The sequence below is a fragment of the Mustela putorius genome, unplaced genomic scaffold (assembly GCF_011764305.1).
Source record: "Mustela putorius furo isolate JIRA1106 unplaced genomic scaffold, ASM1176430v1.1 tig00000997_pilon_pilon_pilon, whole genome shotgun sequence".
NCBI classification, from domain to species: Eukaryota; Metazoa; Chordata; class Mammalia; order Carnivora; family Mustelidae; genus Mustela; species Mustela putorius.
Genome location: NW_025421527.1, coordinates 4,637,766 through 4,665,238, shown reverse-complemented (window position 1 = coordinate 4,665,238; position 27,473 = coordinate 4,637,766). Strand labels below are relative to the sequence as shown.

Sequence of the window (27,473 nt, the reverse complement as noted above, 5' to 3'; positions counted from 1 at the left end):
GCAACCTCGGGTGGCAGAGGCAGGCAGCTCCGGCAGGCCGTACGGAGTCCTCCCGTGCTACCGGATTTAGAGGCCCACATGCCTACCCCCTGATCTTTAGGTGGCCACAAATGACCAAAAGTAAGGGCATGAGAAGAAAACTCTTTAAGGTTCTGTGGTAACTGAGCTATAGAGAGAACACGGAGACGGAACCTGCAGTGGCGAGCCTGCCGCGCATCCAGCCTCCTGTGGAGCGGAAGCCAGAGCTTCGACCTCACACTGGCCTTGCTGCCCGTGAAGACTTAAGGCATGCTCTTGCCTCAGGGCCTTTGCACAGGATGTTCCCCTGCTTGGAAAGTTCTTTGCACAGATCCATAGGGCTTGCACTCACCTTCAGGTCTTTGCTCAGACTCGAGCCTTCTGGAGAGGGCTTGCATACCCACCGTGTTTAAAACGGCAGCCCCTGCATTGCTAGCACTCCGCATTCCCTGTCCCCTCTCCTGCTTTATCCTTATCGACAGGGGACACACGTGACTTCTGACCTAGCTCTGTCTTTTGGTTTTGGTTTTTGGGATTGCCTGTATCCCCCCCCCCCCCGCCGCCGCCACCGCCGTAGAACAGGAACCTTTCTGAGGATGGGATTTGACCTCGTTTATTCACACCTCCATCCTCAGGGTCTGGGGCGGCTGGCCACGTGGCCACTCAGGGAGCCTTTGTTCAACAAGCGAGCTCTTGTCTTTCATGGCTAGAGAGGGTAAAGCTAACAGTTCAGCCGCACTGAGCTTCCCAGTGACCAGGGGGTGGGTGAGTCTGGCCGTCTCCATCAGCAGTTTGAGAAATGAGCTTTGCTTTCTTGGTACAGCCTGGAGAAAACCTCTCTCTGGGATATGACTTTCTCTCAGTATTGTTTTTGTTTTTAAAAACATTCATATGGCGGGGGACCCCCGGGTGGCTCAGTCAGTTAAGCCTCTGCCTTTGGCTCAGGTCATGATCCCAGACTCCTAGGATCAAGTCCCGCATCCGGCTCCCTCCTCAGTGGGGAGCCTGCTTCTCCCTCTTCCTCTGCTACTCTGCCTACTTGTGCTCGCTCATTCTCTCTAATGAATAAATTAAAAATCTTTAAAAAATTTCACATAGGGGCGCCTGAGTGGTTCAATGGCTAAAGCCTCTGCCTTTGGCTCAGGTCATGATCTCAGGGTCCTAGGATCGAGTCCCACATCGGGCTTTCTGCTCAGCGGGGAGCCTGCTTCCCCCTCTCTCTCTGCCTGTCTCTCTGCCTACTTGTGATCTCTGTCTGTCAAACAAATAAATAAAATCTTTAAAATAAATTCACATAGGTATATACATAATGGAGTATTAGCCATTAAAAAAAATGAAAACTTAACTGTTTGCCATGACATGGACAGAGTTAGATGGTATAATGCTAAGTGAGATAAGCCAGTCGGGGAAAAGCAGGTATCATAGGATCTCACACAGACATAGAATTTGAGAAACAAGACAAAGAAAAAAAGAGACAAACCAAAAAACAGGCTGTTTGCTCCAGAGAACACACTGCTGGTCCCCAGGGGGGAGGTGGGAGGCTGGGAAACAGGTGATGGGGCTGAAGGGGTTAATGTCGCGAGCACTGAGCAGGATGCGGGATTTTCTAGTCACTGTGTCCCCCGTAGGAAACTAACGTAATGCCACCTGCTAGGAAGCTGGAATGAAAAAGTACAGTACAAATATTCACGTGGTCCAGAACGCACAAGGTCAGGACAGGGATGCGGGGAAGAGAGCCCGTGCCAGTCACCCTGCCCCTTCCTCGTGCCTGCGTGGGAAGACGGGCCCCGTGTGCGTTCCTGGCCGTGAGTCGAGAGGAGCGGAGCACAGGCATCGGGTTTTCGCACCAGGGAGGATTTCTGTCCATCAGATGAAAGGAACTGGTGTGCAGAGAGGTTCTGAAACCCCTTCCCCAGAGGACTGTTCTGTTCAGGTTGGAGATGGACCCAGCATGGCTTCCGGAAGGGCCCTCAGAGCCATCAGTGTTGTTGGCTCCGACGGAAGCCAGGAAGAGAAGACGGGTGTTCCGGGGTCCGAGGGGGCTGGGGCTGGAGAGGGTTCGTCCTTGGGCGCAGAAGCAGCCTGAGGGCTGACCGCGTGATGCCGCGGGTCTTGAGGCCTTGTTTTTCCCTCGGTTCCAGAACAGCTCTCATACCTCTGTCCTAAGGAGTGCCCGCACATCGTCTTCCAGGCTGTCTCGGGGCCCCTGGCTGCGGCCACTGCCTCCGTCCTCACCAACCCCATGGACGTCATCCGCACCCGAGTGCAGGTAAGTCCGGCCTCCGCCCGGGTGAGAAGGAGGGTGGGTGACCTGCGGGCTCCCCCGTGCCCTCCTGACCTCTGAGCCATGGCCTTCTAGTCTAGCTGGCCTTGTCCTGTCAGCCAGGCCCCTTCCCGCAGCCGGCTCGCTTCTGCAGAAACCAGCGGAGCACGTCGAAGCCCCTAGTGTTGCCCTCGTAGTGTCTGTGGCCTCGCACACTTGTTCCTGTCCCAGCATGCCCTGCTCCTGTCGTGGCCATGCCCGCCGGGCTCCTCCCTGCCCGGCCGCCTGCTAGCGTAGCCGATAGGACAGCTTTTCCTTACGTCGCAGGTTTGGGGCGATTAGACGTCTGTCCGTTTCGGCGGGTAGGTCTGGGTTCTCTGCAGACTGTTCTTGGGCAGGTCTCACCGACTGTGCCATGTAGACGCGGCAGGGACGCTGACAGAGCCCTGGTGGTGCTGTCCAGGGATGATCGTCCCTGTCCTCCCTCAGCTCAAAGAGAGCTCCCCGGCACCTCGTCCGAGGAAGCAGAATCTGAATCTGGGTGTGTCACAGACGGGTGGCAGGGGCTGCGGTGTGAAGCTTTAGGTGAGAATACTGGGGAACTGTGACGTCTGAGGTGGGTAGGGCTGGAGGGCAGCTGTGCAGGAGAGTGGGGTCGCTGGTGAGGCTGGGGGGGAGGGAACTCAACAGCTTGGAGGTGAAGTCCGCCCCCTGATACCAGGATGCTGGGACGGAGGTGGCCGGTAAATGTAGGTGTACTCGTCCCTAGGAAAGAATGCCGCCCCCACACACTTTTTAAAAAGATTTTAAAAATCTTTTTAAAAGAGAGGGAACACAAGCAGGGGGAGTGGGAGAGGGAGAAGCAGGCTTCCCGCCGAGCAGAGAGCTCGATGCAGGGCTCGATCCCATGGCCTGAGCTGAAGGCAGACGCCCAACGACTAAGCCCCCCAGGCATCCCCCCCCACACTTTTGAACGAATCAGTTGGCATCTGATTGGTTTGCAGATAACAAAGTGCACAGGTTCCCTCCTCTTCTGAGGCTTATTTCGAGTGTTCCGTGAGGAGACCAAGGGAAAGGACAGGTGTCTGCTGCCGAGGCACTGCCGGGCGGGAGGGGACAAAGCGCGCTGGAGGCTTGGAGGCTCACCCGAGCGGCCCTGCCCCTGCTGTGGCTCTGCGGGAGGGCAGGGAGGGCAGGGGGCAGAGGCGGGCAGAGGAGAGTGCTGCCCAGGAAGAGCAGGGTGTGCGGAGGGTGTGCGGAGGAAGAGCGGGGTGTGGTGCGGGACGTGGGGGGAGGGGCTGACGCTCCGAGCCCATGGCCTTGTGAACATCGCCCAGTCTGGGGAGGCGTGACACGGAGAGCTGGTGTCCTGCGCCGTCTGAGGGTCTGAGTGGGACCAAGTGTGCTTCGGTGGCAGGGTCTGGGGGCACAGGAAGGGGGCAGGACTGTCGAGAAAAACAGAGGAGGTGCCAGTCTCAGCTGGACTCCGGTGTGGCAGGGAACAGGGGCCTTGGGGGGTGTGTGGGTGCCAGCGTGAGGGGAGGAGTCCAGCCTCGGGGACTGAGGGGCTGAAGTGGTCGGAATGGAAAGGACAGAGCGGCAGGACCACGAGTACCCGGTCTCCCTGAGGCCAGAGGGACGCAGCCAGGGCAGGGCCGCAGCGGAGGGCCGGCCTGACGGTGGTAATAGCTCGCACTAACAGGGCACCGGGGCCTGCCAGCGGGACCGCTCAGACGACCGCGGCGGGGCCGGGGGTGCTCCGTTGCTGTTGCACGCGCGAGGGCCCCGAGCACAGAGTACACTCCCCACGGGGCTGTGCTGTCGGTGACTGGTGACCGGGGAGCAGGATCCGACCCTGGCAGGCGGGCCGGCACTGGGGCCCACACGCAGCCCCGGGCCACCCTGCCGCGCCCAAGCACGGTCCCACCCCGGACCCCAAGGCACAAGGCTCTGACCGCAGCCCGCGGCCCTCCTCCGCTGTGTGCTTCTCCAGGTGGAAGGCAAGAGCTCCATCATCCTGACCTTCAGACAGCTGATGGCGGAAGAGGGGCCCTGGGGCCTCATGAAGGGCCTCTCGGCCAGAATCATCTCAGCTACGCCCTCCACCATCGTCATCGTGGTGGGCTACGAGAGCCTCAAGAAGCTGAGCCTCCGGCCGGAGCTGGTCGACTCCCGACACTGGTAACCCGCAGCGGGAGTCAAGCCCACTGGTGGCCGCGCTGCTCTGGGGCAGGGGCCGCGTGGAGGGGTGGCGCCGCCTCCCGACGGGCTCCCCGCCACCCCACATCTGCAGCCCTACCCCAGGGGGCCTGTCTGGGACAGGGCAGAGACGGAACGGCTCTTGCTGAAGAAGCTCCACACCGGGACCCCCTCGCCCGTTACTTTTCGTTTTCTTGCCCTGCTGGGCTCCCTGGCTCAGTCCCGGTCCTCAGCCCCGTCCTAAGGAAACCCACCGTTCAGTGCCACCGCCCCACGCCCTGCGGAACCTCTTCTGGCTTCCCCCACCGTCTGTGTTCCTGACACCCAGACAAGAGCTGTACATAGAGCTTGCTTCCCGTCACTGGTCTTCTGGGCCCTCAGCCCTGCTCCCATCGGCTGCCACGAGCCCTCTCCCGCTGCCTTCCGCGGGCCCGCTCGTGTTTACTTCGGGACTGAGCTGCCCGCCGGACTGCGCTGCTTCTCCCTGCCCACGGGGCGCTGGAGGCACGGGCCAGCACTTCCGCACGGGGAGTAGGAGCAGCGAGAACCTCTGGTGTTCCAGAGCACTTGTCCTCTCTTTGGAGAGGTATTAGGTCGGGGACAAATGTTGATCCTTTATCTTGTGTGTGTTTTTTTAACACCTGTGAACTAGGTACTGTCAGTCCTGCTGAAGCGCCAGTCCTGCAGTCAGAGCCCACCCCTTCCTCAAGACAGGTGGAAAACGCGGCTTTTCCCTCAATACCAATTATCTGTCCCGTCCACGTTCCTTCCGAGCCAGCAGCCCCCGGACGTGCAGGCCCGGGGTGACTAGAGGGCCTGCCAGGCAGAGAGAACAGCCGGTCCGGGGAAGCCCAGTGGAGCTCTGGGCCCTACGCAGTGGGGCCACCCATGTCTGTACCCGGGTCAGCGGGACTCATGGACACATAGGCCTCACAGCGGGAGCCTCCGAGTCGTGGAACCACTGGTGTTTCTCTCCTCATCCCAGTGAAGAGCCTTCCCGGTCACAGGCCTCCCGGTCAGCAGGCCACAAAACCACCTGCCCACGACCGCTGCACTTACCAGCCCGACACTGCCCTGCGCGGCTGCCCGGCACTCCTCCTTCCCCACACGCCGCTGCCACCCAGGCTGCCGCACCCACAGAGGTCACACGTGTGGCTGGAGGAGCTTCCTGCCTCTCATCAGTCCCACCCCGGGAATGGCCGCGGTGCCATGAAAGGTGCTAGCTACCCGAGGCCTTGACACTTCTACGGCTGCCCCCTTCTGTCTCCCTGGCCAGGTCAGAGCCAGACCCTGCTTCTCCACCTCTGTCCACCGGGGTCTGTCAGATCTTTGAGGGCGAACCCCCTTCACCTCCCTTTGGTTTTGTGTCCCCTCTCCTCCTCTGTCAGGTGTCCCCCAGTGTCCGTCCCCTAGTGGCTCCCCCCCACACCAGGGTGCACAGGTGACTCTGACCCACTACCCCTCAGTCACCCACCTGCCCAAGAGCCACCAGGAGGGTGGAGGCCAGGGCTCCTGTCCCTGCAGTCTCCGCGCTTCGCCCCACGCCTCCTCCCTAGAGGCCCGTCTGCTGTCGGCCCCACGCTGGCCACTCGGCGGGCCCCACGCTGGCCACTCGGCGGGCCGTGGCAGGAGGGGGCGTGCGTGCGCTCAGACTGCTCCCCCCCGCCCCGCCCCGAGCTCCCCATGCGGGGTGCCGCACCCCCCCCCCCGCCCTCTCTACCTCTCCCTCTGTCTGGCTGTCCCTCTGTCCACCTCTTTCTCCGTGTGTCTACCGCTCCCTCCTTCCTCCACCTCTCCCTCTGCCCACCTCCCTCCCTCGCCCCGGCCCGTGCTCGGACAGGGGGCCCCGACCCCTGCGGGGGCGGATGGCCTCGGGTTACGGCGGCCGCTGGACTCGCGGGGGGCTGGTCTGTGGCCCGCCCCGGAAGGAACGTGGGACAGCGGGGCGGCGGGCACGCAGGTGCAGCTGGCGCGTGGCCCACTGGACTCCGCGAACGCGAGCGGCGGACCCCCGCTGATGCACTGTACGAAGCCGCTGCCGTGTGATTAAACCTTTTGACCGAGCCCCCGGGCGTCCGCGTGCGCGTGGTCCCTCGGCCCGCCGGAGCGCGCCGCCCCGCCCCCGCGGCTCGGTGACGGACACTCGCCCCTTCCAACCGGAGGCGTCCGGTGCCGGGCCGGCCAATCGGGAGGCCCGGGGGGCGGGGCGAGCGAGCCCGTTAGATTTGGCGGTCGGAGTTCAAGATGGCCGCAGCTCGCCGCGTCCACGCAGACGGCGGCTGCGAGGAAAGGGGTCCTGAAGGGTCGTGTCCAGCCGTGCCCCCCGGCGCCACCATCCCGAGGGTGAAGCTCCTCGACACGCTGGTGGAAACTTTCCTCCAGAAGCTGGTCGCTGCCGGGAGGTAAGGGGCGGGAAGCGAGAGGCCGGGGAGGGGCGCGGCGGCCGCCCGGTCACGGGGCCTCGCGCCGGGTCGCGACTGGCCGGGTTCCGCCCGCGGTCACGTGGTCGCGCGCGCCGTCGGGGGCGGGGCGGGGAGCTGGGCGCTCGGCCTCCGGGGCGGGCGTGCGGGGGCGGGCGCCGGGCGGGCGGAGACCGAGGGCCGCGCGGAGGGAGCCGCAGAGCACGTGACGCCGAGCGGAACCGGGGGGCCGACGGGGCGAAGGCTACGGACAGGCTTGTGCCAAGGCCCGGAGGTCGTCGGGGCCGCCGGGGAGGGGCGCCCGGTGCCGGCCGCTGGCGGCCGCTGGTGGCCTCCGGGCAGGAGCGGTTCTCCTGCAGTTGTCGCAGGAAGGAGCCTGGTAAAGCGTCCGCAGTTGCTCGCGTGGACCCGTCGAAAGCCACCGCCCAGACCTGCCCAGGCCGGGTCGCTCCTGTTTTAGGTATTTGCGTCTTCGCCCCCGCCCGCCCCCCTCCATACGCCTCGCTTTCGTGGGCTCGGTGTCCCGCGGGGTTGGGGCGGGAGGCCTTGCCCGCAGTGTCGCCGGCAGTGCTGCCGGAGCCGGAGGTGGACCGGCGGTCGGGGCGCGGGGCGCCGGCTCTGCGGAGTCCAGTGCCATCAGAAGGGACTCCGAGGAGTAGAGCGGCGGGTCGGGGCATCTGGGTTGGCCAGTGCAAGGAGGGGACACCGGTGTGTTCGCCTCCCTGTAAAACAGGTTTCGTGCCTGTTTGTAAGTGGACGTGAGTGATGATGGGCCCGCGGAGGCCGTTCTCACTGAACACGCTTGCGTTGCGGGGTCACCACGGAGCCTGGGTGCCTGGGGTGCAGGGCCTGGGCCGCCTTTCATTCCCTGGTGGGCATCCGGCGCTCACCCAGCCGGGGGCAGACCCCTGGCCGGCTCGGCCCGTCCTCCGCAGCTCCTGCCTGGGCCGCTGCCCCTGTCCTTGCTTTTGCACAGCGCTGAGAGGGGCCCTGGCTTCTGGGGTTCGCACCCGCCTCTGCCTGGCCAGGTTGCTTCCCAGGAAAGCTGTTCCTGTCTCCATCCTCACCGGCACCGGCGTCCACCCAACCCCTGCCGCTCTGAAGGCGTGGACAGGGCTGTTCCACAGCAGTTCCGGGGCCCCTCGCCGCACTTGTCAGTCACGTGGCTTTCCTTGTCTGCCGCCGGCCGCCACCAGGTTTTCTTTTTCAGACTCATTTTCCTAAGATTCTATCGATTAGTCAGAGAGGGAGACAGAGAAGGAGGGGGCCCAGCAGGGGCAGCAGCAGAGGGAGGGGCGGGCTCTCCGCTCAGCAGGGAGCCCGATGTGGGGCTGATCCCAGGACCCCAGGATCATGGGGAGCTTAAGGTAGATGCTGAACCGCTGAGCGACCGGGCGCCCGTTCTGCGGAGTTTTAACGTTCTTCAACGAACTCACGCATTCTTACTAGGTCACTACCTCGTACTTGATAGTTTCTGTTACTGTCGGGAATGTTCTCTTGTTTTCTGTTTTCTTTTAAAAATTACTTACTGATGACTTAGAGAAACTATTGCTTTTTGTGAGATAGTTGTATCCAGCAGTCTTGCTGCACTCTTCCCGAAGCGTAACCTCCTCCGAGTGCGCGGGTCCCCGGTGTTCACCGGATCCATTTCCGCGAATGAGCGCGCCCTGTGACCGGCACCCGGATCCGGAACACCCCCATGAAGTGCCAGGCGCCCCTTCCCGTCCTCACCTGCAGCTGGAAGGGTAACCACTTTCCTGCCTTTTGTTACCCAGACACGAATCTTGCCTGGGTTCCCCCCCCCCAACACTTTATCAAATGGAAGGAATCCTGTGGTTTGTGATCTTTTATGTTGGACTCTTTTCCTCGACGCTGCCCTTGTGAGATTCACCCACATCGTCACCAAGGACTCGTGGTAGTAAACAGTGATGTCATCGTCTTCGCCTTCTTCCTCCTTCTCCACAGTGTTTAAGTTTTGGCTCTGTATAGGGGCGCCTGGGGGGCTCGGTGGGTTAAGCCTCTGCTTTTGGCTCAGGTCGTGATCCTGGGGTCCTGGGATCGAGCCTCCGTCTGGCTCTCTGCTCAGCGGGAGCCTGCTTCCTCCTCTCTCTCTCTGCCTGCCTCTCTGCCTGTCAAATAAATAAATAAAATCTTTAAAATAAAAACAGTTTTGGCTATGTATTTTTGAAAAATTATGAAAGTCTCTATGTGTTTCTAGTTTTCTGAGAGGTTTTTAAAAAGTCAGGGATGCCTGGAGGTCTCAGTTGTTAAGCGGCTGCCTTCCGCTCAGGTCACGATCCGAGGGTCCTGGGATCGAGCCCCGCATCGGGCTCCCTGCTCGGCGGGGAGCCTGCTTCCCCCTCTGCCTGCCGTTCCCCTTGCTTGTGCTCTCTCTCTGGCAAATAAATAAAATCTTAAAAATAAATCCTGTTAATTGTCATACGACTACTGCTGGTTTCTACGAATTCTACCACCTTTCGTATTTTCACAGTTGTTTAATTCTTGTTTTTCTCTAACGGTCTCGGTTGACTCCTCGCACGCCGCACCGCCGTCTCCGGGGCAGGCGCCGCGGCGGCTCCGGCGGCTCCGCTGCTGCTCGCAGCCTCCAGCTCGCTTCTCTGGCCCGCGCCCGCGCCGCCGGCCTCTGTCCCTGGCGCTCCTTCACCGCTTCTTGCCCTTTCTTCTCATGTAGACCGTGTCTTGTGAGTCTGCGCTTGGGTCCGTTTTTCTTTGCGTCATCCACGAGTCCTCGATCGCGCCGAAGCCGGCTGCGCGGCCACAACCCGTCTGGGTCCGGAGTTCTGAATCCCAGTGCGGATGGGACGTCTGGTGTGGTCTGGTACATCGTGGCGGGTTTTTTGCAAATCTCTGTCTCCGGTACCGGTGCCTTTCCGGGGGGACGTCAGGGACTGTCTGGTCCCGCTGAAGTGGCGGGTTGGTCGTGAACTTCCTGGTGCGGGTAGTTACCGCGTCATTCGTGCCGGCGGCCAGGCTTCAAGCAGCCGCGAAGTTGTTTAATCCGTACACCGGGAAATGTACCCTCGTGGTGCACAGCACATTCGCAGACTTGTACACCCGTCGCCCCTCTCTAGTTCCAGAACATTCTCACCACCCCAGAAAGAAACCTCGTGTTCGTTGCAGTCACTCCCCATCCTCTCCCAGCTCCCCGCGGTCCCCGACTGCCCTCTGTCTCGTGCGCCCGCCTGGTCTGGACTCTCCGTCCACACAGAGCGCACCGCGCTGGCCTGACGCGGGGGCCTCTCGCACTTCGCATGAGGAAGGATTTCGGGGTTTTTCCCTGTCGCCGTGTCAGGATTTCCGTCCTTTTGTGCCCGGATTGCATTCTGTCCCGTGGCCCTCCCACCCCGTTTCGTTGCTTCTGCCCCGGGCGGCGGGGCTGTTCTCTGGGGTCGGGCGTCAGGAACGGTGCTGGGAAGCTCTGCTGGCTCCCGACGTCACTGCCGGTGTCACCGTCCGGGGAGGTGCCAGGCTGTCCTCCGGCGCAGCTGTGCTGCTCTGCGTTTCCACCGGCTCGGTTTGCCCACACCCTCGCCGGGCTCCTCGCCGGCGGTCTGTGCCGGAGGCTGGCGGCTGCGCGCCCAGTGGCGTCTCCCGTCTCCCGTGCCGCAGGTCCGCGCTTTCCTCCGGACTCCCGGGTTGAGCCCATCCAAGCGCTTTTTCACCGCTTCTGTGTCGTCTTTGGAGAACGGCTGACTCAGATGTTTCGCCCGTTATTGATGTATTTGTTTACATATAGAAATGTTTTTCATTTAGGGGCGCCTGGGTGGCTCAGTGGGTTAAGCCGCTGCCTTCAGCTCAGGTCATGATCTCAGGGTCCTGAGATCGAGTCCCCAGCCCCGCATCGGGCTCTCTGCTCAGCGGGGAGCCTGCTTCCTCCTCTCTCTCTGCCTGCCTCTCTGCCTGCTTGTGATCTCTGTCTGTCCAATAAATAAATAAAATCTTTAAAAAAATAATAAGATTCTATTTTGGGGGCACCTGGGTGGCTCAGTGACCTGCCTTCAGCCCAGGTCATGATATCAGGGCCCTGGGATCGAGCCCTGTGTCGGGTTCTCTGCTCAGGGGGAGCCTGCTTCCCCCTCTCCCTCGGCCCCTCCCCTTCCTGTGCTTTTTCTCTCCTTCTCAAATGAATAAGTAAAATCTTTTAAAAAAATAAAATTCCATTTTGAATAATCTCTACTCATGGGAAATGATCACATTATGATGTTAGATTTTAAAGCCAGGTTATGGAGGGAAGCACGCAGACCCCACGAGTATGATCTTTCTCTGGTATTACAGTTGCAGGCGCGGGGGTGCCCGGCAGCTCAGTGGCTGGCGCTGCTGGTCTTGGGGTAGTAGGTTCAGGCCTGTCCGTTGAGTATAGACATTCCTTAAAAAAATGAAATCTTAAAATAAAATTGCAGTTGACTAGTTGACACATTACATTTTACAGTCTTTTACAAATGACCATTACTAGTTCAGTTTGGGCTTTGTTTTTTTAAGCTGTTCCATTTTTTTGGGAAGTCTGAGACGATCTGTCTGACCTTGAAAAGCTCCTCCGCCCAGAGTCCGGTGCCTAACTGCCTGGTAGGGGCCACAGCAGCCTGAGGTGGTGCAGACAGGTGACGGGGTGGGGGGGGTGTAGGACACAGCGGAGAGGAGGGACAGGGATGCCAGGACTCCCAGCTTGCAGTGGTTGGGCGCAGGGCGGTGCCGGCATCGGGAGCTGGGGAGGGAACAGGTCTGGGGTCAGAAAGCTGTTTGGACAGGTTCGGGGTTCTCTGCGCCTTCGGTCCCCCTCCTCGTGCCTGGCCCAGCCCAGGTCGGTATTCTGCCTGCACCCCACTGCACGGTTGGTTCCCAGCCCGCGGAGCAGCACAGCGGAGCCCCTCCCGGTGGGAAGCCGTGCCTCTGCACCCCCAGGCCTCTCCCCTTCTCCGCAGCAGCTACTGGAGACACGGGGCTGTGCAGAGACCACGCTCACGCGACTCTACTGCAGTACTGCTGTTATGAGGATGTTTTTCAGAACGGTCGTTGTTACAGTGTCGTTCACCCCTTACAGTACCTGGGTCATAACTTAAGCTTATGGTGCTGTGTCCACACAGGAGAAGCAGCACTGCAGGGTTCGCCGCCGTCCAGTCGCAGGCAGAGTCTTGGCGTGTGTGCACCGAGGGTAAGGGGGCCGCTGTACAGTTACTTTGAGGGATTTTTTAAAATCTTTTTGTTGATATTTATGAAATCGGAAGAAGTGTTTTTCAGAAAAAGTACCGCAATTTCAGATTCTCACTATTAAGTTTCTGGTAGTTCCCGAAGTTTCCAAGCAGTAAAAGTTGAGGTTACAAGGGGCCTGTGTCCCCACTTGAGAGAGAGCCGGAGCTCGAGCAGGGAGAGGCACAGAGGGACGGGCGGAAGGCGCGGGGACCCGGAGATCGCGACCCAGAGGGAAGGCCGACCCTCACCATCCAGGCGCCCCTAATGGAGAGGAGTTTTTAAAAGCTAACTTGTTGCCACAGTCGTCATCATGCATCACGGACCCGTGCGGTCCTCAAGGAGCCCGCGGCTGCCCGCTGAGCCCGGCACCCAGAAGGGGCAGCGGGGAGGAGCCACCCACCGGCACCTGCTGGTGAGCCGGCCGCGGGGAGGTGTCAGACCCCCGGCTCTGTCGCGGGCTTCGAGCGCCCTCTCCCTGGGCTTGGGCCGAGGCGCCCTCTGGTGGGCGGTCGGTGGAGGGCGCTCAGCGGGGCCACAAGCTCGGGGTGGGGGTGGGGCGGTGCTTAGAGCTGCAGGCCCGCGGGAGGGGGGCAGTGGCGAGCCTTCTGCAAAGCCCTGCACTGACCGACCCGGGGGCATGATTCTGGGCTTCCGTATGTTGAGGGTAATTTTTTTAAGTTAAATTTCGTGATACGGGGCGCTGGGGTGGTTCCATCTGTCCAGGTCTGCCTTTGGCTCAGGTCATGATCTCGCATCCTGGGATCGAGCCCCACATCGGGCTCTCAGCTCCGCGGGAGGCCTGCTTCCCCCTCGACCTGCCGTTCCCCTGCTCCTGCGCGCTCTCTCTCAAACAAAATCTTTAAAAAAATAAATAAACTTGTGTGGTAAAGTCAGAGTTTTTAGTGCAGTTAATGAGATGCTCCTTCTATGAGTTCAGACCACGGGGATCTCCGTTCCCGTGGTGCGCGGGCTGGAGAACAGGGCGCTCTAGATCTCGGGGTGCTGAGTTCCAGCCCTACATGCGGCACAGAGGTTATTTTAAAAACAAACTAAAGGGACGCCTGGGGGGCTCAGTCATTAAGTGTCTGCCTTCAGCTCGGGTCATGGTCCTGGAGTCCTGGCATCCAGCCCCGCATCGGGCTCCCTGCTCCGCGGGAGGCCTGCTTCTCCCTCTCCCACTCCCCCTGCTTCTGTCTGTTCCCTCTGTCACTGTCTCTCTCTGTCAAATAAATAATTTAAATCTTTAAAAAAATATAACTTAAAAGAGTATAAGAGAAGAACTAGATTAAAATCAGTTAATATAGTCATTTGTTTTGATAATTAGTACATTTCAAACATGACTTTGGTGATAAATATAGCCCTCTTTGGGGGGGGCACAGCTTAGCCTTTTCTCTGTCGTGCGGCCAGTGGGGTCTTCTTTCGGCTGGGCGGGCCTCGAGCCGGCCTCTGCCACCAGGACGCTGTTAGGGAGCTCTTGTCTGCCGGGAGGCTTCTCGACGCCGGGAAGCCAGCTCACCGTTGGGCACTTCTGTGGGCGCCGTGAAGCCTGCGGTGGAATCAATGCTACTGACAGTGCTCGTCTGCGCGGGGTCCCTGTGCTAGGTGCGTCACACGCGTGACTCGCGGGAGCTCTGTGAGCGCAGTTACTCGCCCGCCGGGCGGAGCAGAACCCGAGGCTCGGAAAGGTGCGGACCCTGTCACACGTCACTCATGCGACAAGCGGTAGAGGTAGGGTTTGAACCCAGACAGACGGACAGGCCGTGAGCCGCAGAACCAGTGCACGTAGCCACACGCAGCTGATGGGCCCCTTGCGTGCCCTTGGAAGGCCAAGGCTGGGGCACCGTCCCAGCAGGGGTGAAGGGGGCTTGCAGAGAGCCCCCCCCCCGGGGCTGCTCCTGAGGGAGGACTCCTCTGCCAGATCAGTGCACACCCGCTGGCCCTGGGGGCGCAGTGGGGGTGCTGGGCTGCAGCTGCCTCCAGCCCAGTTCCGGGCACCCCGGACATGCAGGGAGGGGACAGTGTAGGAGCGTGACGGCCCCGAATGCTTTCCAAAATGCATCACTTGACCTGCTTTTCTCTCAAAGTATGTTTTTAGAAGTCACAAGGGCATTCAAACTGTTCCCGAGCCTGACCCTGCTCTCGAGAAAGGAACTTGTGGGGTGGGGTGGGGAGGGGGCGGGAGGGGGCACACAAAGGGACGCGCATGGGCTAGAGGGTGAGGACGCCCGGGGCACGCGGAGTCGCACGCGGTGTCCACGGGCCTGACCGCGGCGTGCTGCAAGGGGCGGCCGCTGCGGGAGCGCCTGCCACGAGGAGAAGCTGTTCCTCCCCGGTTTCCCGTGTCTCCTCCAGCTGGGGGTGTCGGCTGCACTTCTCGGGGTCGTCCTCACACCGTGGGAGAGCCACAGCGTCGTGCCGTGAGCCTTACACGAGCAGGCGTGGCAGGGACCTCGCAGTGTCCAACAAACAAAGCCGGGATCCCCGTGCCCCCGTCTCCCCCACGCCGTCCTGCAGTCCAGCCGCCCGCCCTCCGCTCCCGGGCGGCCCGCGGTCACTGCTCGGGGATCTGCGCGTGTGGGCTTTGCCGTCACTGAGTCCTCGGAGCCCAGCGGGCCACGCAGTGACCTCCACAGCAGCACTGGTGGGCGATGGCCTGTCCCTGATCCCCGGGCCCCGCATCCTCGCCACCACCACCACTGGATGCCGGAGCGCAGGACAGGGGCCCACTCAGACCCTCCACCGGCCAGCAGGCCCGGAGGAGGAACAGGATCTCCGGTGTCCGAGCCAAGTCTTTCTGAAGCCACAATTACCCAGTTTCGTTCCAGCCCGCTTGGCCGGATGTCCTGCGTCGCCACATTCCTCTTGTAGCCACAGACTGCGTGGCAAGTGGGGCTGTCAGGACACAGGATGCCTGGGGCCCCGCCGAGGCTCAAGGGTGCCAACCTCTGTCCCTGCTCCTGCTCACGGGGCCAAGGTTTAGCCCCCACAGGTGCTGGTGTCCAGCGGGCACCGTCACGACAGGGAGAGACCATCCCTCATGTGGAGCTGCCAGCAGAGGCTTGCAGGCGGCCTTCTGGAAATAAAGGCCTGGCCTCTGCACATGCCAGTCTCCAAGGTGTCAGTGCTCAAGCCGCAATCGCAGGACAGCAGCGGCGCCCCGTAGGCGGAGCGTTTCCAGACAGAGAACGGCAGCCGCCCCGGGGCCCCAGGAAGGTGCTGGGCCGGGAGGCGGCGGTAGCCTTGCTTCTAATATCACCTGCGGACAGACGGCAGGACTTCGTGTCTGGGGCGGTTGAACAGCAGGTTCACAGGTTTCCTGCGGACTAGCAGATGTCCCTCGCAGGGCCCCGTGCACGCACAGGTGTCACCCGCTCCGCAGACGTCGTGTAGGGCAGGAGCTGGTCGGGAAGGCCGGGAGCCATGAGAAGGGGGGACCAGCAGTGAACCCCGAGCAGCGGGGGGCTAGGCGCCGGCTTCCAGGGACACAACACCATGTGTGTCCCGTGGCCCCCCAGTCTGGCCACACAGCTGGGGAGCGTCCGATCCCCCGCCGAGCACAGTGTGGGCTGTTGTGTGCTTGGGGACTCCGGGCTCAGACGCTCCTGTGGGTCACTGAGCTCCCCCCACCGCAGCTTAAAGACCATCCTGAGAGCCTTTGCCTTCAAAGTGCCCCCTACGAGCAGCCGTCCCCATGTCCACGTGTGCTCCCGCGGACGCCCCACGAAGGCCGTGCGGCTCCCTCCCAGGATCACCCAGGACCTGGTTGGCGGCCAGCAGTGCTGGCAGACGGTGGACAGGCAGGAGGGAGAAGAGAGAGAGAGAGACGAGAAAGCAGGGAGTGGGGAGGAGGAGCCTCCGTTGCCTTATTTGAATTTCTTTGTGCAAGAGATCAAGCATCCCGGGCACCCTCTGATCCTTCCAGCTGTGAGGGTGGATCCGGGGACCAGCTTCCAACAGCCGGGACAGAGACCTCCTTTTACAGGGCGCAAACAGGGTGCCCAGGGGCTCCGTTGGTTAAGCGTCTGCCTTGGGTTCAGATCATGATCTCGCCCTGGGATCGAGCCCCGCGTCGGGCTCCCTGCTAGGGGCGCGTCTCCGGCCCCCTCTCCCTGCCGCTCCCCCAACCCTGGGCTCACGCTCTCTCTCTCTCCCTCTCCCTCAGATAAATAAAATCTTTAAAAAATTTTTGTTAAATAAAGGCATGACAGTAAGAGGAATTCATTACCTCACTAACTAGCAGCCCCAAGGTGGGTGGCTCTGGTTTGGTGTTTCCAGCGCATGATGATGTCCTCGGACACCCCAGTTCCCCTCTTCCGTTCAGCCTCCTCAGGCCATGAGCTCTGCCCTCAGGCCAAGGTCCCCACGGAGGCCTGAAGCTGGAGCCACTGCCGCCTGCACGGGTCGTCCCCTCCCACAGAAGGGGCACTGCTTCCTTCCTGTGTGGCTCCTTTACAGAGGAAGGAAACCTCTGCCAGAGGCCACCTGTCCTGTCCTGTCCTGTCCTGCTGGAGTGACCAGAGCTGCTCAAGGACCGCAGCCCACCCCCGCAGCAGGACCTCCCCGCCCCCGGGAGTGGGTTGGACACTGTGGGGGCGGCCGGCACGGAGTGTTAGCTCCCGGTGATTTGAGGCACTGTGGCTGGACGGGGGTGACCCACTCGTAAGGGGAGACTCCAGAGCTTAGATGGCCTCTGCTGTGGGGCGGGGCGGGGGGGGGCCCGGGGATCAGGTGCGGCTGAGTGGGGCTGCGGGTGGCAACCACAGCCTTCCCCCGGGGCCGTGGACTTGATGGCCGGCCCCTGCGGCAGGGAGGCAGAGGCGGCCAGGCCGGGCGCAGGCTGGCCGGGCGCTTGACCCTCTGCCGGCTGTTTGTCCTGCCCGCCAGCTACCAGAGATTCAGCGACTGTTACAAGCGTCTCTGCCAGCTGCAGCCGGACGTGACCCAGCGGATCCACGACAAGTTTGTCGCCCAGCTGCAGGCGTCCGTCCGGGTGAGTGCCAAGGAGCCCAGCAGGGGGTGCTGGCCCTCGGGGTCCCCAGGGCTCAGCGCTGCCCTCTGTGGCTGCGGGCTGCCGTGGCCGCTGTCAGTTCTCCGGCGTGGCTTTGCTCTCCTGCCCGTGGCCCGGGCTGGGGTGTGTGCCTGCTGCCCCCCGGGCTCCTGTCCTCCCCGCGTCCCCAGTGCCCAGGGCGCAGAGGCGACACGTAACCGTGGGCAACCGTGGACCGGCCTGCTGCGGGGAATGCGAAAGAGGCCAGGGCTGTGTTCGCGCGTTGAAGTAACCGTGGTCTCTCCAGAGGGCGCCATGTCCGTGTGCGTCCGTGTGCGTCCGCGGCACCGCGCTGGGCCCTGGCGGTGGCACCCCGAGGGGCTGGGCGGGCTCTGCTGTCCACTTGGTACTTTCTGTCCTTAATTATTAAAGCCACACGGAGAGAAGTTGGAATGTTGGTATGAAGACAGGAGTTAGCCAAAATCTTACCGGTCCTGCGTGTGTGGGCCCGGCGGGCTTGTCCGGCGTCTGAGTGCTGTGGCCCGCCTGCCCTTCAGGAGGAGATCTCGGAGATCAAAGCGGAGGGGAACCTGGAGGCGGTCTTGGACGCCTTGGACAGGATCGTGGAAGAAGGCAAAGACCGCACGGAGCCGGCCTGGTGAGAAGCGTGGCCCCCGGGGGAAGGCGAGCCCTAGAGCCGGCGCGTGCTGTCGGGGGCTCACCGCCCACGGGGGACCGTCCTTGGGGGGCGCTCATCTCGGGATCCACCTGGCGGATTTGCAGTGCCTGTCCGGCCGGGTTTTAGTCACTTGTCCATTTCACAGTATTTAGGGGACCCCTACAGTGCGCCCCCAAAGCTGACCTTCCTGTGGCTCGGGGCACCCCACACAGGATGGGGGGATCCCAGGCTCCTGCCTTCCCCAACACCCCCTGCCTGAATTTAGGCCAGAGCCAGGAAACACCTTTCTCATGCCTTCCAATTTTTTATGCTTTGTGACCTTAACACATAAGAGAATTGGGTTTTAGAGCTAAAAACGAACTTTTTTTTAAAGGTTTTATTTATTTGACAGACAGAGTTTATAAGCAGGCAGAGAGGCAGGCAGAGAGAGAGGAGGAAGCAGGCTCCCCGCTGAGCAGAGAGCCCGATGCGGGGCTCGATCCCAGGACCCTGAGATCATGACCTGAGCCGAAGGCAGAGGCTTAACCCACTGAGCCACCCAGGCACCCAGAAAAACGAATTTTTTAAAGAACCTCTGGTGGCTTCCACCCCCCTGCCCCTCCGAACCAGCCCGTCCTCACTGCGGGCCTTGGGGACTCGCGCTTTCACCTCCAGACCCGCCTGCCGTAGCTTCCCAGGCGGCCGGCACCAGCGGGGCCTCTCGGGGTGGCCCCACTCGCTGAGGAGCGGGGACACAGGGTCCCACAGGCAGAGGCCGTGGCTGGAAGATGGCCTCCTGCTCTGGAGCGTTAGACATGGGGGGCCACCTGCGGCTGGCGGGTGGGGAGAACCGGGAGAGGGGTCCCCGGGCGCCTGAGCCGAGAGCCGGCCGGTGAGCCCAGCAGTGGGGGCCTGGCCCGGCCCGCTTGAGACTCACCCACACCCGTGCTCCCCCCACCCCCGCCACCCAGGCGCCCCAGCGGGATCCCCGAGGCAGACGTGCGCAGCGTGGCTGTGCCCTACTTCCTGCAGCAGCGGGACGCGCTGCAGCGCCGGGTGCGCAGGCAGGAGGCGGAGAACCGGCGGCTGGCGGAGGCCGTGCTGGCCGGGCGGCGGCAGCTGGAGCAGCTGGAGCAGCAGGCCCAGGCCCGGCAGCAGGCCTGGCAGGTGGGTGTCCCCGGTCGTGTCCCCCGCCGTGGGGCCTGATGGCAGGTAGCAAGCCCAAGGAACAGGCTCCTCCTGTTAGGCTCGGTGGCCTGTGGCTGTGGGGTTCTCCACGAGACCCCCAGGAGCTTTTGGGGGCGCCCGGGGGCGCAGTCTGTCAAGCGTCCGACCCCGGTTCAGCTCAGCTCAGGCCATGCGCTCGGGCTCGTGTTCGGATCCCCCCCCCCGCCCTGCAGTCAGCAGAGTCTGCTTGGGATTCCCTCTCCCCCTCCCCCCTCCCCCTCAGAGCGGCTCCAGTCCAGGGCTGTGGGCACCACTGCTGGGCTCGCTCCGTCACCCAGACGCGCAGCCCGTCTTTACTCGTAACCACTTGCGGGTTCCCGGGGCAGGCCTTCCTGTTCCATTCCTCGCCACAGTGGGTCCCCACATCCCAGGCTCCCGGGTCCCCGAGCCTCGGAGGCTGCAGCCGGAGCCGGCCAGTGGCTTGCTCGCTTCCCTCCTGCCCTCACCCCCTCCCTGGCTCTGGGGCACTGGGCAGCAGGTACCCACAGGGTCCTGACCCGGGCCTCCTTGGGGGCACCCTGCTGAGTCGTCAGGCAGTGTGCTCCCCGCCACTGCCACTCTGTCCCCACGAGGCCATGGCTCACTCTCCTGTCTGGAGCCCGACTTCCAAGCCGGCCAGCCCTGACGTTCAGAGCTGCTGTGTTCAGAGCGGGGCGCACAGCCCCTGCTCAGAGCCACAGCAGCCCCAACGCAGCCAGAGAGCCCCACTGTGTGGGCGGTGGGTGCCCTGGTGAGCTGGTGCGTGACTCCGTGTGGCACCCGCAGGGCTGTCCGTGTCACAGCCCATGGCCCAGCTGCGACCCTGCTAGTGTCAGGGGACACTCGGGGGCCCTTAGTCATGCTGGGCGCTGCTCTGGGGAGGCCCAGCCTCGGTGGCCACGACCGCCAGCCTGCCTCAAACACTAGCTGAGTAGGGGACACCTTCCACAGAGGTCTTTGCCTGCCCCTCCCTTGCTGGGCCTGTGACCTGAGCCGAGACCCCTTCCGTGTCGCTGGGGGAAAGAGGCCTGGGGTCAGGCCGAGTGGAGGGGAAGGTTTATGGTTTCTCCTGGGCTGTGTGTCCCCTCTGCTGCTGCCAGGCCCTGCACAGAGAACAGAAGGAGCTGCTGGGCGTGCTGGGGGAGCCCGAGTGAGGAGGCGGCCACCGGACCAGGAACAGAGGGCAGTCGAGGGCCAGGGCCAGGGCCGGCTGCCCCTGAGAACCAGTGAAGTGGTGGCCAGTCCCTGAGTGCGGATGGAATTAGCCGGAGGATGACGCCTGACCAGCCCTTCTGCGTTGGGGGCTCCCTTGAGGTCACACACACACACACCTTCAGACCCTTCCCTGTTCTCTTCGGACGCGAGGGCTGTCGGCCAGCACCCACGCCGGGAATCAGGCCCCAGGCTCTCTGTCCTGCAGGTCGGAGCCAGCCGCCTGCCCCGCCCGTTCCGGAGCCCCCCCGGACCTGGCCCGGGGCATCTGTGTTCGGGCCGCCCTGATTGCCCCCTTGCCAGCCAGCCCCAGGGCCCTTGCCATGTTCTCCCCACATCCGTAAATAAACCTCCTCCGCTTCTCCTCCACTGTAATCTGCGAGGATGCTTCCTCCGCGGGCCTCTCCCAGCCTCTCCCAGTCTCTCCAGGGTCCAGGCCCCGCCGCGAGGCCCCCCCGAGCTGCTCTGAGAGCCTCCAGGCCGGGGCGGGCTGGTGGGGGCGCCGCTGACCACCGCATGTCCCGTGCAGGGAGGCAGCAAAGCCCCTCGACCGGGAGACCGGGACCCCAGGGCCAGCCCTTGTCTGCCACCCGGGTTCACTGTGACGGGGGCCCCAGGCAGGCCTCCCTCCATCTGGCACATGGTGAGCGCCTGTGCACGCGCACACACGCGCCGATGGGCAGGTCTTCTGACCGGCGGGTGAAGTGGATGCGTACACGTGGGGCACAGAAAAAGCCCCCCGGATGCTTGGCTGGGGGCACTGGAGACACACGGGCAGATATCGAGGGACCCTTGCTGGCTGCCCGGAGCCCAGCAGGGCTGCGGCATTCACACGGGAGACCCCCTCCCGCCCCGCTGCAGGCCGCAGGGTGGGCAGCGAGGCGGCATGAGGGCACCCTTTCCCCATCCTCTCCAGGCTGGACTGGGGGGTCGTGGCCCTCAGGGGTGCCGGGGTGGGGTTTTGCAGGCCGGACGTCTGTCTCGGAAGACCGGTCCCCATTGTGAACCCCGAGGAGAGGACCAGAGAGCCTCCGTCTCCTCACAGGCCCTGTCTGTGCCCCTGCGAGGGGCTCCGGGCGAGGGTCCCCAGCACCCCTACATCAGGCCTGCCATGGACGTCCCTGTGGGGATGGGCACTTCCGCCCTGCCTTGGGGTGAGTGAGGGCATCGCTGCCTCGGGCTCCCCCTCCCTGGGGTTTGGCTCCTGCCCTTGGCTGGTGGTGCAAATCACAGGCTTCCAGAGGCAGCCCGGCTCTCCCGGAGCCTATTTTAGACCTGGAGCCCCCCTCTCTCCCCCGGCTCCCCCGCCCCGGCCTGGCCCACTGGTGCTCAAACTGAGGCTGGAGCCGGGGGACTTGGGGTGCGCCCCCTGGGGAGGGGCCGGGCCTGCCCAGGCAGCTCCAGTTCCAACCACAACATCCTTCGGGGTTTGGCCTTTAGAGCTGGGGCAGATGACTCCCACACGGCCCTGGCACAGTCCCCTGGGACCCGCCCACGACATGGGGGGCACCCCCCTCGCCTGCGGGGCTCAACTAGGAGTATAAGTGGCGCGGGTGCTGGCCGCGGCGAGAGACAGACCAACTGAGGCCCAGCAGCCCCGCAGCCGCTCACGGACACAGACAGGACAGACCGGCCATGAGGCCCGTGACGGCCCTCACCCTGCTGGCCTTGGCTGCGCTCTGCCTGGCGGGCCTGGCCGGTGAGTGGCCCGCCGGCCCCAGCCTCCCCTCCCCTACCTGCTGCTCACCCAGCCGCCCCCCCTCCTATGGGCTCTGTCCTGGGGGTGGGGGCCGGGACGAGCAGGGCTGAACCAGACCCTCTCCCCTGCAGATGCGAAGCCCAGCGGTGCAGAGTCCCGCAGAGGAGCAGGTATGAGGCAGGGCCCGTGGGGGGGTGCGCGTGTCACCCCGCAGGCCCCGAGCCCCCTGACGCCCGCCTCTGTGCCCCACAGCCTTCGTGGCCAAGCGGGAGGGCAGCGAGGTGGTGAGGAGGCTCCGGCGCTACCTGGACCCCGGGCTGGGGTGAGTGCTGTCCGGGGCCCCGTGGCTCCAGACCGGGCCTGGGGACGCGTGGGGAGCCCCAGGGCCGTGGGCGCTGCGCCTGGAGGCTGATGCCTCTCTCTCGGTGCGCCAGAGCCCCCGCCCCCTACCCGGACCCCCTGGAGCCCAAGAGGGAAGTCTGCGAGCTCAACCCGGACTGCGACGAGCTGGCTGACCACATCGGCTTCCAGGACGCTTACCGGCGCTTCTACGGCACGGCCTAGAGCAGGCACCCTGATGGCCCTGGCCAGCTGGCAGCCCTCCCCGCCTCCCCCCCGCACCCCCCCTCTCTCCTCACCTCCCGTCCCGCAAGGGTGGGGTCCCCATCATCCCGCTGCTCCAGAATAAACTCCGGAAGAGGAACTGGGGCCGTGATTCTTTGTCTGTCTGTGGGGTTTTGGGGGGCGGTGTGGAGGGGGTGGGGAGGCAGGCCTTTTCAGTCTCAGTGCTCCCCCAGATCTGCCGTTGACTGGTTTATTTGGAAGCATCGAAGGGAGCTTTCTAAAGGTTTAATTATTAGGGTCCCCCCTCTAGCCCAGCACCCCTCCCCCCACCCAGGACACCCACTTCTGTGGAAGACCCGAAGGCCTGGACAGCTGGAGCGCGTGGCTGTGCGGGGGACAGCCTCTTCCCCGAGGGCAGAGAGCCCTGGTGGGTCTGCAGGCCGAGCGTGCGGGGTCGGGGGTCTAGGTTAGTCCTGTTAGTGCTTCCCCGGGCTTGGCAGAGACTCGCAGCCAGAAACGGGACCAGGTGTCAGGGCCTCAGCACCTCCCCGTCGCCAGCCTTCAGCTGCGGCCTGGCACTCGCGCTGCCCCTCTCCGACCCTCAGCACTTCCCCGGCCCCGCTGAGCACACCGTCGCTGCCCCTCTTGCTTGCCGCCGGCAGCAGCGCCCTGGCCCTTTCGGCTCCTCTGCCCTCTCTCCGCAGCGGCTCTCGCTCCAGGCTTCCATGTGCCCCGCCCATCAGGCCTGGGCTCCTCCCCAGCACCAAGGCCTGGCCTCCGCCTTCCCCCAGGGCAGGCTCAGAGATGGGGCCTCACTGCTGTCTGGCCTTCATACCCCCCTCCAGGGGGCCGCCCTGCACCAGGGGGCAGGTGCTGGGGGCCCGAAACAGGGAGCTTGTGAAGGCAGCAATGATGAGCAGGTTCCCGGCCACCGCCAGGCCCAGCACGGCCACCGTGCCCGCCAGGCCCACGGGGGGCTCCTGCGTGGCCAGCCAGGCTCGGCGAGATCCCATGTCAGCCAGCACGGCCTCCAGCTGGAAGTGTGTGCCCAGCACGGCACAGATGTGGAAGAGCTGGTGGCTGTGGCCTGTGGGGGGCGGGCAGCTCAGGGCACAGACTCCGTTCCCAGGGCCACCGTGACTACCTCCTGCTCTGGGCGGGCTGCTCCCCTAAACGGGGACTAAGAAAACCTAGAAGGCCCCCGGTCCCCGTGCTGCTGGTTCCACTGTTATGTGGGGAGGGGGTGCGCCTGGACCCTGGGTGCTCTCCCTGGCTGCGGTACCCCGTTCCTTGGTTCGCTCTGTGCTCTGGGACGCTGTCTCCCCTCACCCCTTCCTGGATGGGCACCAGTCTTGAGCTCTCACCGATGTAGTCGAAGCGTCCCGGGGCCAGCCGCTCGGGCAGGTGGGAGGCGAAGAGGAAGCCCGTGAGCAGGGCGCACAGCAGGTGGTAGCCGTGGCTGGCGCTCAGCGCGTCCTGCCCGCAGCCGGGGCCCCTGTCCCAGCACAGTCCGAGCTGGCAGAAGACAAGCGGAGCTGCCGGGAGGGCCTTCGGGAGTGAGGGTCTGGGGAGCAGGGAGGGCAGGAGCCCTGGGCTCCCTTACCCGGTAGAAGAGAGGGAGGTTGTCAAACAGGAAGGGGTAGGCGAAGGCGGCCGTGCGGAGGACCTTACTGAGCCCAGGGCTCTCCAGCTCGGGGAACCTGAGGGAGGGAAAGGCTAGTCACCACCCTTGCTGGCGGTGGTCACTGAAGGTCAGGGGTCCTTTGGCCAAGATGGACTATCACTAGCTTAGTGGCCATGAAAGCCCTTAGGGCCTGGGAGCCTCTGTAAGTGACCACACCCGTGAAGGCGGTGGACACCCGCCCGCCCGCCGCTCCAGGGTGGCCGTGAGAATCCAAGGAGACGGGGCAGGTTTGGTGCTGGGGGAGCGACCCCGGGGGAGTCCTCAGTAAGCCGGGCCATTGTTACTCATGTCGATCAAGAGCCCCAGGCGCAGGTAGCCATCGCTGGCCTCCGGTGTGTCTCGGGCCTCCAGCTGTGTCCTGTCCCCCCGCCTTCCCCCTCCGCACTGGCGGGAAACCCACCGGGAGTAGCAGGAGAGGCCGGTGCACAGGAAGGAATTGAGCGCGGCAGCAGGCACGAAGAGCCGGTGCAGGCGGCTGTGCAGCCAGGAGGCCGGCATGGAGTAGGCGGCATAGGGGAAAGCACAGCCTGGGGAGCAAGGGGGCGGGGCTGGAGCTGACGTATCCAGGGCGCGCCCGCTCGGCCCCGCCCCCAGAGCCTGCCGGCCCCGCCCCCGCCCCGCGGGGCTCACCCAGGCTGTAGAGGCTGAGCGCGCCGTAGTCCAGGAAGTAGCAGATGTGGCGCGCGCGGGGCGACATGGAGCTGAAGGTGTGCGCGCAGCACGACGCGAAGGGGTAGAGGCAGGCGGGCAGCAGGAAGACGAGCAGCGGCCGGTGGTACGGCTCCGCCCGGAAGCCCGGAGCCCCCGCCAGCGCCAGCAGGCGCCACACGAAGTACCTGCGGCCGGCAGGTGCTCAGGCCCGCCGCCCACCCGCCGCGCCCGCGGGCCCCGCGGCCCCTGCCCCTGCCCCCCCGGGGACCACGTCGGGGCGCCGCTCACCAGGTGGGCAGGAAGTGAGTCCAGATGTTGGCCGTCTCGTTGGTCATCTGGAAGGAGCTGAGGACGCAGTCCCGGGCCGAGCTGCTGGGGCGGCGATAGCCAGACAAGATGCCGTCCTCCCAGAACACCTGTGCGGGGCCCGGTGGGGCACAAGGTCGGGGGGCGCCACTGGGCCCGCCCTTCTCTCCGCGAGAGACCTCCGCAAGCCGCGTCGAAGAGACTGGGCTGGAGGTCACTCCCGCCCCAAAGCCAAGCCAACTCAGAGCCCCGCCTTACCGCGTCCCAAATACCCAGAGAGCGGAGGAGAAAGCCGGGAGGCAGTGGGAAGGGGACCAGAGGGGAGGGGTGAGGTGGGGCGGGGGGGCGGGGAGAAGGGACTCTGGGTGGACGAGCATCCTGGGCTCTGGGGAGGGGTCGCCAGCAGGTTCCTTAGACAGCAGAGGGTTGCGTGCAGGAAGGAGCCCCCCACACCCACGCCCAGCCGCTCAGAAGGGGAAGCCTGGGGACGGGGAGCTGGTGGGTCAAGCCCCTCACCCGAGGGACCTGGTGGACTCGGAGGAGCTGGGGCAGCTTGAGACTGAGCATGGTGGCCCGGCACCTCCACCCGTGACCTAGAGACAAAGCGCGGGGTGAGGGCATCAGGTGTCTGCCCCCATCCTGGGCCCCTTCCCACCCCAGGCAGGCCGGGCCTGGCCACCGGGAGCCGGAGTGCGCTGTGCCCGCAGGTGCGCGCGGGAGCTGGCGTCCTCCGTCATACCACGTGCCCCCGTCCCCGCCTGGGGCGTTCGGTTCGCGAGTGAGAGGGGCTGCTCAGTTTCAGCCCGGGACAGACAGTGCAGGGCGCTCCCCCGCGCGAAGGCAGCCCGGGTTAGTAGTCCCAAACCCCGGACCCGGGTCCCCAGCCCCCCGTTTCCGTCTCTGCGGAAGCCTGAGTCAGGGAGGTCAGTGCCGAGAGCATCCGCGCACCCCCCGCCCCGCCCCAGAACGCCCCCTGGCCCGCGGAGCCCCGCCGAGCACAGAAACTGACCGCGCTCGCCCAGAGCTCGGGGAGAGGCCGGATGGCCGCGGGAGTCGCAACGAATCAGGGCGAGCCTGGCTCTTCTCTAAAGACTACACATGTGCCCCGGGGGTCCCCGACCCTCCTGAGCCCCGTACCCCTCAGCTCCAGACCTGGGCTCTGCCTCCGGGTGGCTGCGGCCCCGCGGCCCCTCCTGCCTCGCCCAGGCACATTCCTTGGCACCACTGGAGGGGCTGGGCCAGCCGGCGGGTGGAGCTGCCCCGGGGGAGGGAGAGGAGGACCCTCCCCCTCCCCCAGCCAAAACAGCGCGGCAACAATACAGCCCTGCCCCGCCCCTCTTCCTGCCTCCCGCGCGGCGGCTCACTCCGGGCCTCACCGCCAGCCGGTCCCGGGCCTCTGCTCCTGCCGGGCTCTGCTGCTGACCTGGGTGCTGGGGACCCTGCTGGGCGGAGGCAGACCCGGTCTCTAGTCCCTGTGGCCTGGCTTTTAGATGAGGCCTCCCCGGTCCCGTAGCCCCTCCCAGGAGTGGGATGGGGGTGATCTGACCCATCCTGCACGCTGTCCACCTCCCTGGGGACGGGTGGGGGTGGAGATGCTGGGGCCTAGCTCCCTTTGGGGTCCCTTCCCTTAACGGTAGGGTTTGGGGTCTCTGGAGGGCTGTGTGCAGTAGCCATTTAAACAGAAGAGGGGTCTGGAGCAGGCGCTTCTCCTCTGGTCCCCCAGAGCAGGTGTCACACCCCAGGCTTACCCAGAGCGTGGCCGGCGCTCCCCACCCGGTGGGTCAGCAGGCCCGGGGCTCCTCGGGCAGAGTCCCAGGCTCCTGCCAGCCAAGTTGACAGGAGGGAGAGAGCAGCGGGCAGGCGGGCCAGGCCTGGGCGGGGAGTGAGACAAAGGGGAACCAGGGAACAATCCCAGCCTTGTCCAGCCCCCAGGGAGCAGCACGGGGTGGCCCAACCCCATTAGCAGGCCGCTCACTCGGCCTCCTGCACACAGCCAGCCCCTCCGGCTTGACCCAAGCCCATGGACATCAGACTGGCCACACCAGGCTAGAGCCAGCCCGGACTTGGCCAGGGCGGCATGGCACCCTCCTCAGACCAGGGGGCGCGCCAGGGGTCCAGGTTCTGCCATGAGCAGGGCGGTGGGGGCAGGGGGACGCCTGGGCTCGGGAACCCAAATCCTGACTTGTGACCTCAGAAAGCACCTCTCGCTGAGCCTGGGTGCTGGGCAGAGTCCAGAGTGAACGCCTCCAGGAAATGGGGCTGAACCACAAGGGAATGGCCACTCCTGTTTATCCCCAGACACACCAGACGCTCCAGTCCTTGCTGGGGGCCAAGGGCTGAGGCCCCAGAGGCTGGTGTCCGGGCCCCCACGCACGCCCCCCGCCCCCGTGGAAGAGCT

General features: G+C 64.3%; 3 protein-coding genes across 9 annotated transcripts in view; 2 read left to right on the top strand and 1 right to left on the bottom strand.

Moving 5' to 3' along the window:
• SLC25A44 (solute carrier family 25 member 44) overlaps positions 1-20,546 on the top strand; it is a 28,806-nt gene extending 8,260 nt beyond the window's left edge. Inside the window, exons 3-8 of one of the 5 annotated variants that reach the window (XM_013048971.2) lie at positions 2,160-2,287; positions 12,003-12,070; positions 16,993-17,098; positions 17,653-17,753; positions 18,725-18,920; positions 20,060-20,546. In XM_013048971.2, the coding sequence (XP_012904425.1) occupies positions 2,160-2,287; positions 12,003-12,070; positions 16,993-17,098; positions 17,653-17,753; positions 18,725-18,920; positions 20,060-20,113 (653 nt within the window). In that variant the 3' untranslated portion in view covers positions 20,114-20,546. The other 4 variants (XM_045086748.1, XM_013048973.2, XM_004778511.3 and 1 more) reach the window with 4 other exon arrangements.
• A 137-nt stretch (positions 20,547-20,683) lies between these two features.
• LOC101680169 (bone gamma-carboxyglutamate protein) lies at positions 20,684-22,579 on the top strand. Of its 2 annotated transcripts, XM_004778513.3 has the most exons (5): positions 20,684-21,325; positions 21,612-21,870; positions 22,002-22,040; positions 22,123-22,192; positions 22,305-22,576. In XM_004778513.3, the coding sequence occupies exons 2-5, from the start codon at positions 21,807-21,809 to the stop codon at positions 22,432-22,434; spliced, it is 303 nt and encodes a 100-aa protein (XP_004778570.1). In that variant the 5' UTR covers positions 20,684-21,325; positions 21,612-21,806; the 3' UTR covers positions 22,435-22,576. The 2 variants fall into 2 exon arrangements, with proteins under 2 accessions (XP_004778570.1, XP_044942686.1); XM_045086751.1 differs by lacking the exon at positions 21,612-21,870 and having other exon boundaries at positions 22,305-22,579.
• A 91-nt stretch (positions 22,580-22,670) lies between these two features.
• On the bottom strand, positions 22,671-26,356 carry PAQR6 (progestin and adipoQ receptor family member 6). Of its 2 annotated transcripts, none has more exons than XM_004778514.3 (8): positions 26,228-26,356; positions 25,592-25,668; positions 25,058-25,185; positions 24,749-24,954; positions 24,519-24,666; positions 24,038-24,134; positions 23,799-23,949; positions 22,671-23,521 (listed from the first exon to the last, which is right to left on the bottom strand). In XM_004778514.3, the coding sequence occupies exons 2-8, from the start codon at positions 25,640-25,642 to the stop codon at positions 23,247-23,249; spliced, it is 1,056 nt and encodes a 351-aa protein (XP_004778571.1). In that variant the 5' UTR covers positions 25,643-25,668; positions 26,228-26,356; the 3' UTR covers positions 22,671-23,246. The 2 variants fall into 2 exon arrangements, with proteins under 2 accessions (XP_004778571.1, XP_004778572.1); XM_004778515.3 differs by having other exon boundaries at positions 24,519-24,645.
• Positions 26,357-27,473: the final 1,117 nt, after the last annotated feature.

Bases quoted from the DNA above. Each gene is read 5' to 3' on its own strand.
- PAQR6 (XM_004778514.3), bottom strand. From the start codon at position 25,642: ATGCTCAGTCTCAAGCTGCCCCAGCTCCTCCGAGTCCACCAGGTCCCT. The intron at 24,955-25,057 runs GTGAGCGGCGCC...TGCCGGCCGCAG, and splicing joins ACTCACTTCCTGCCCACCTG to GTACTTCGTGTGGCGCCTGC. The intron at 23,950-24,037 runs GTAAGGGAGCCC...GTCTTCTGCCAG, and splicing joins ACCTCCCTCTCTTCTACCGG to CTCGGACTGTGCTGGGACAG.
- LOC101680169 (XM_045086751.1), top strand. From the start codon at position 21,058: ATGAGGGCACCCTTTCCCCATCCTCTCCAGGCTGGACTGGGGGGTCGT. The intron at 21,326-22,001 runs GTGAGTGAGGGC...TCTCCCCTGCAG, and splicing joins CACTTCCGCCCTGCCTTGGG to ATGCGAAGCCCAGCGGTGCA. The intron at 22,193-22,304 runs GTGAGTGCTGTC...TCGGTGCGCCAG, and splicing joins TACCTGGACCCCGGGCTGGG to AGCCCCCGCCCCCTACCCGG.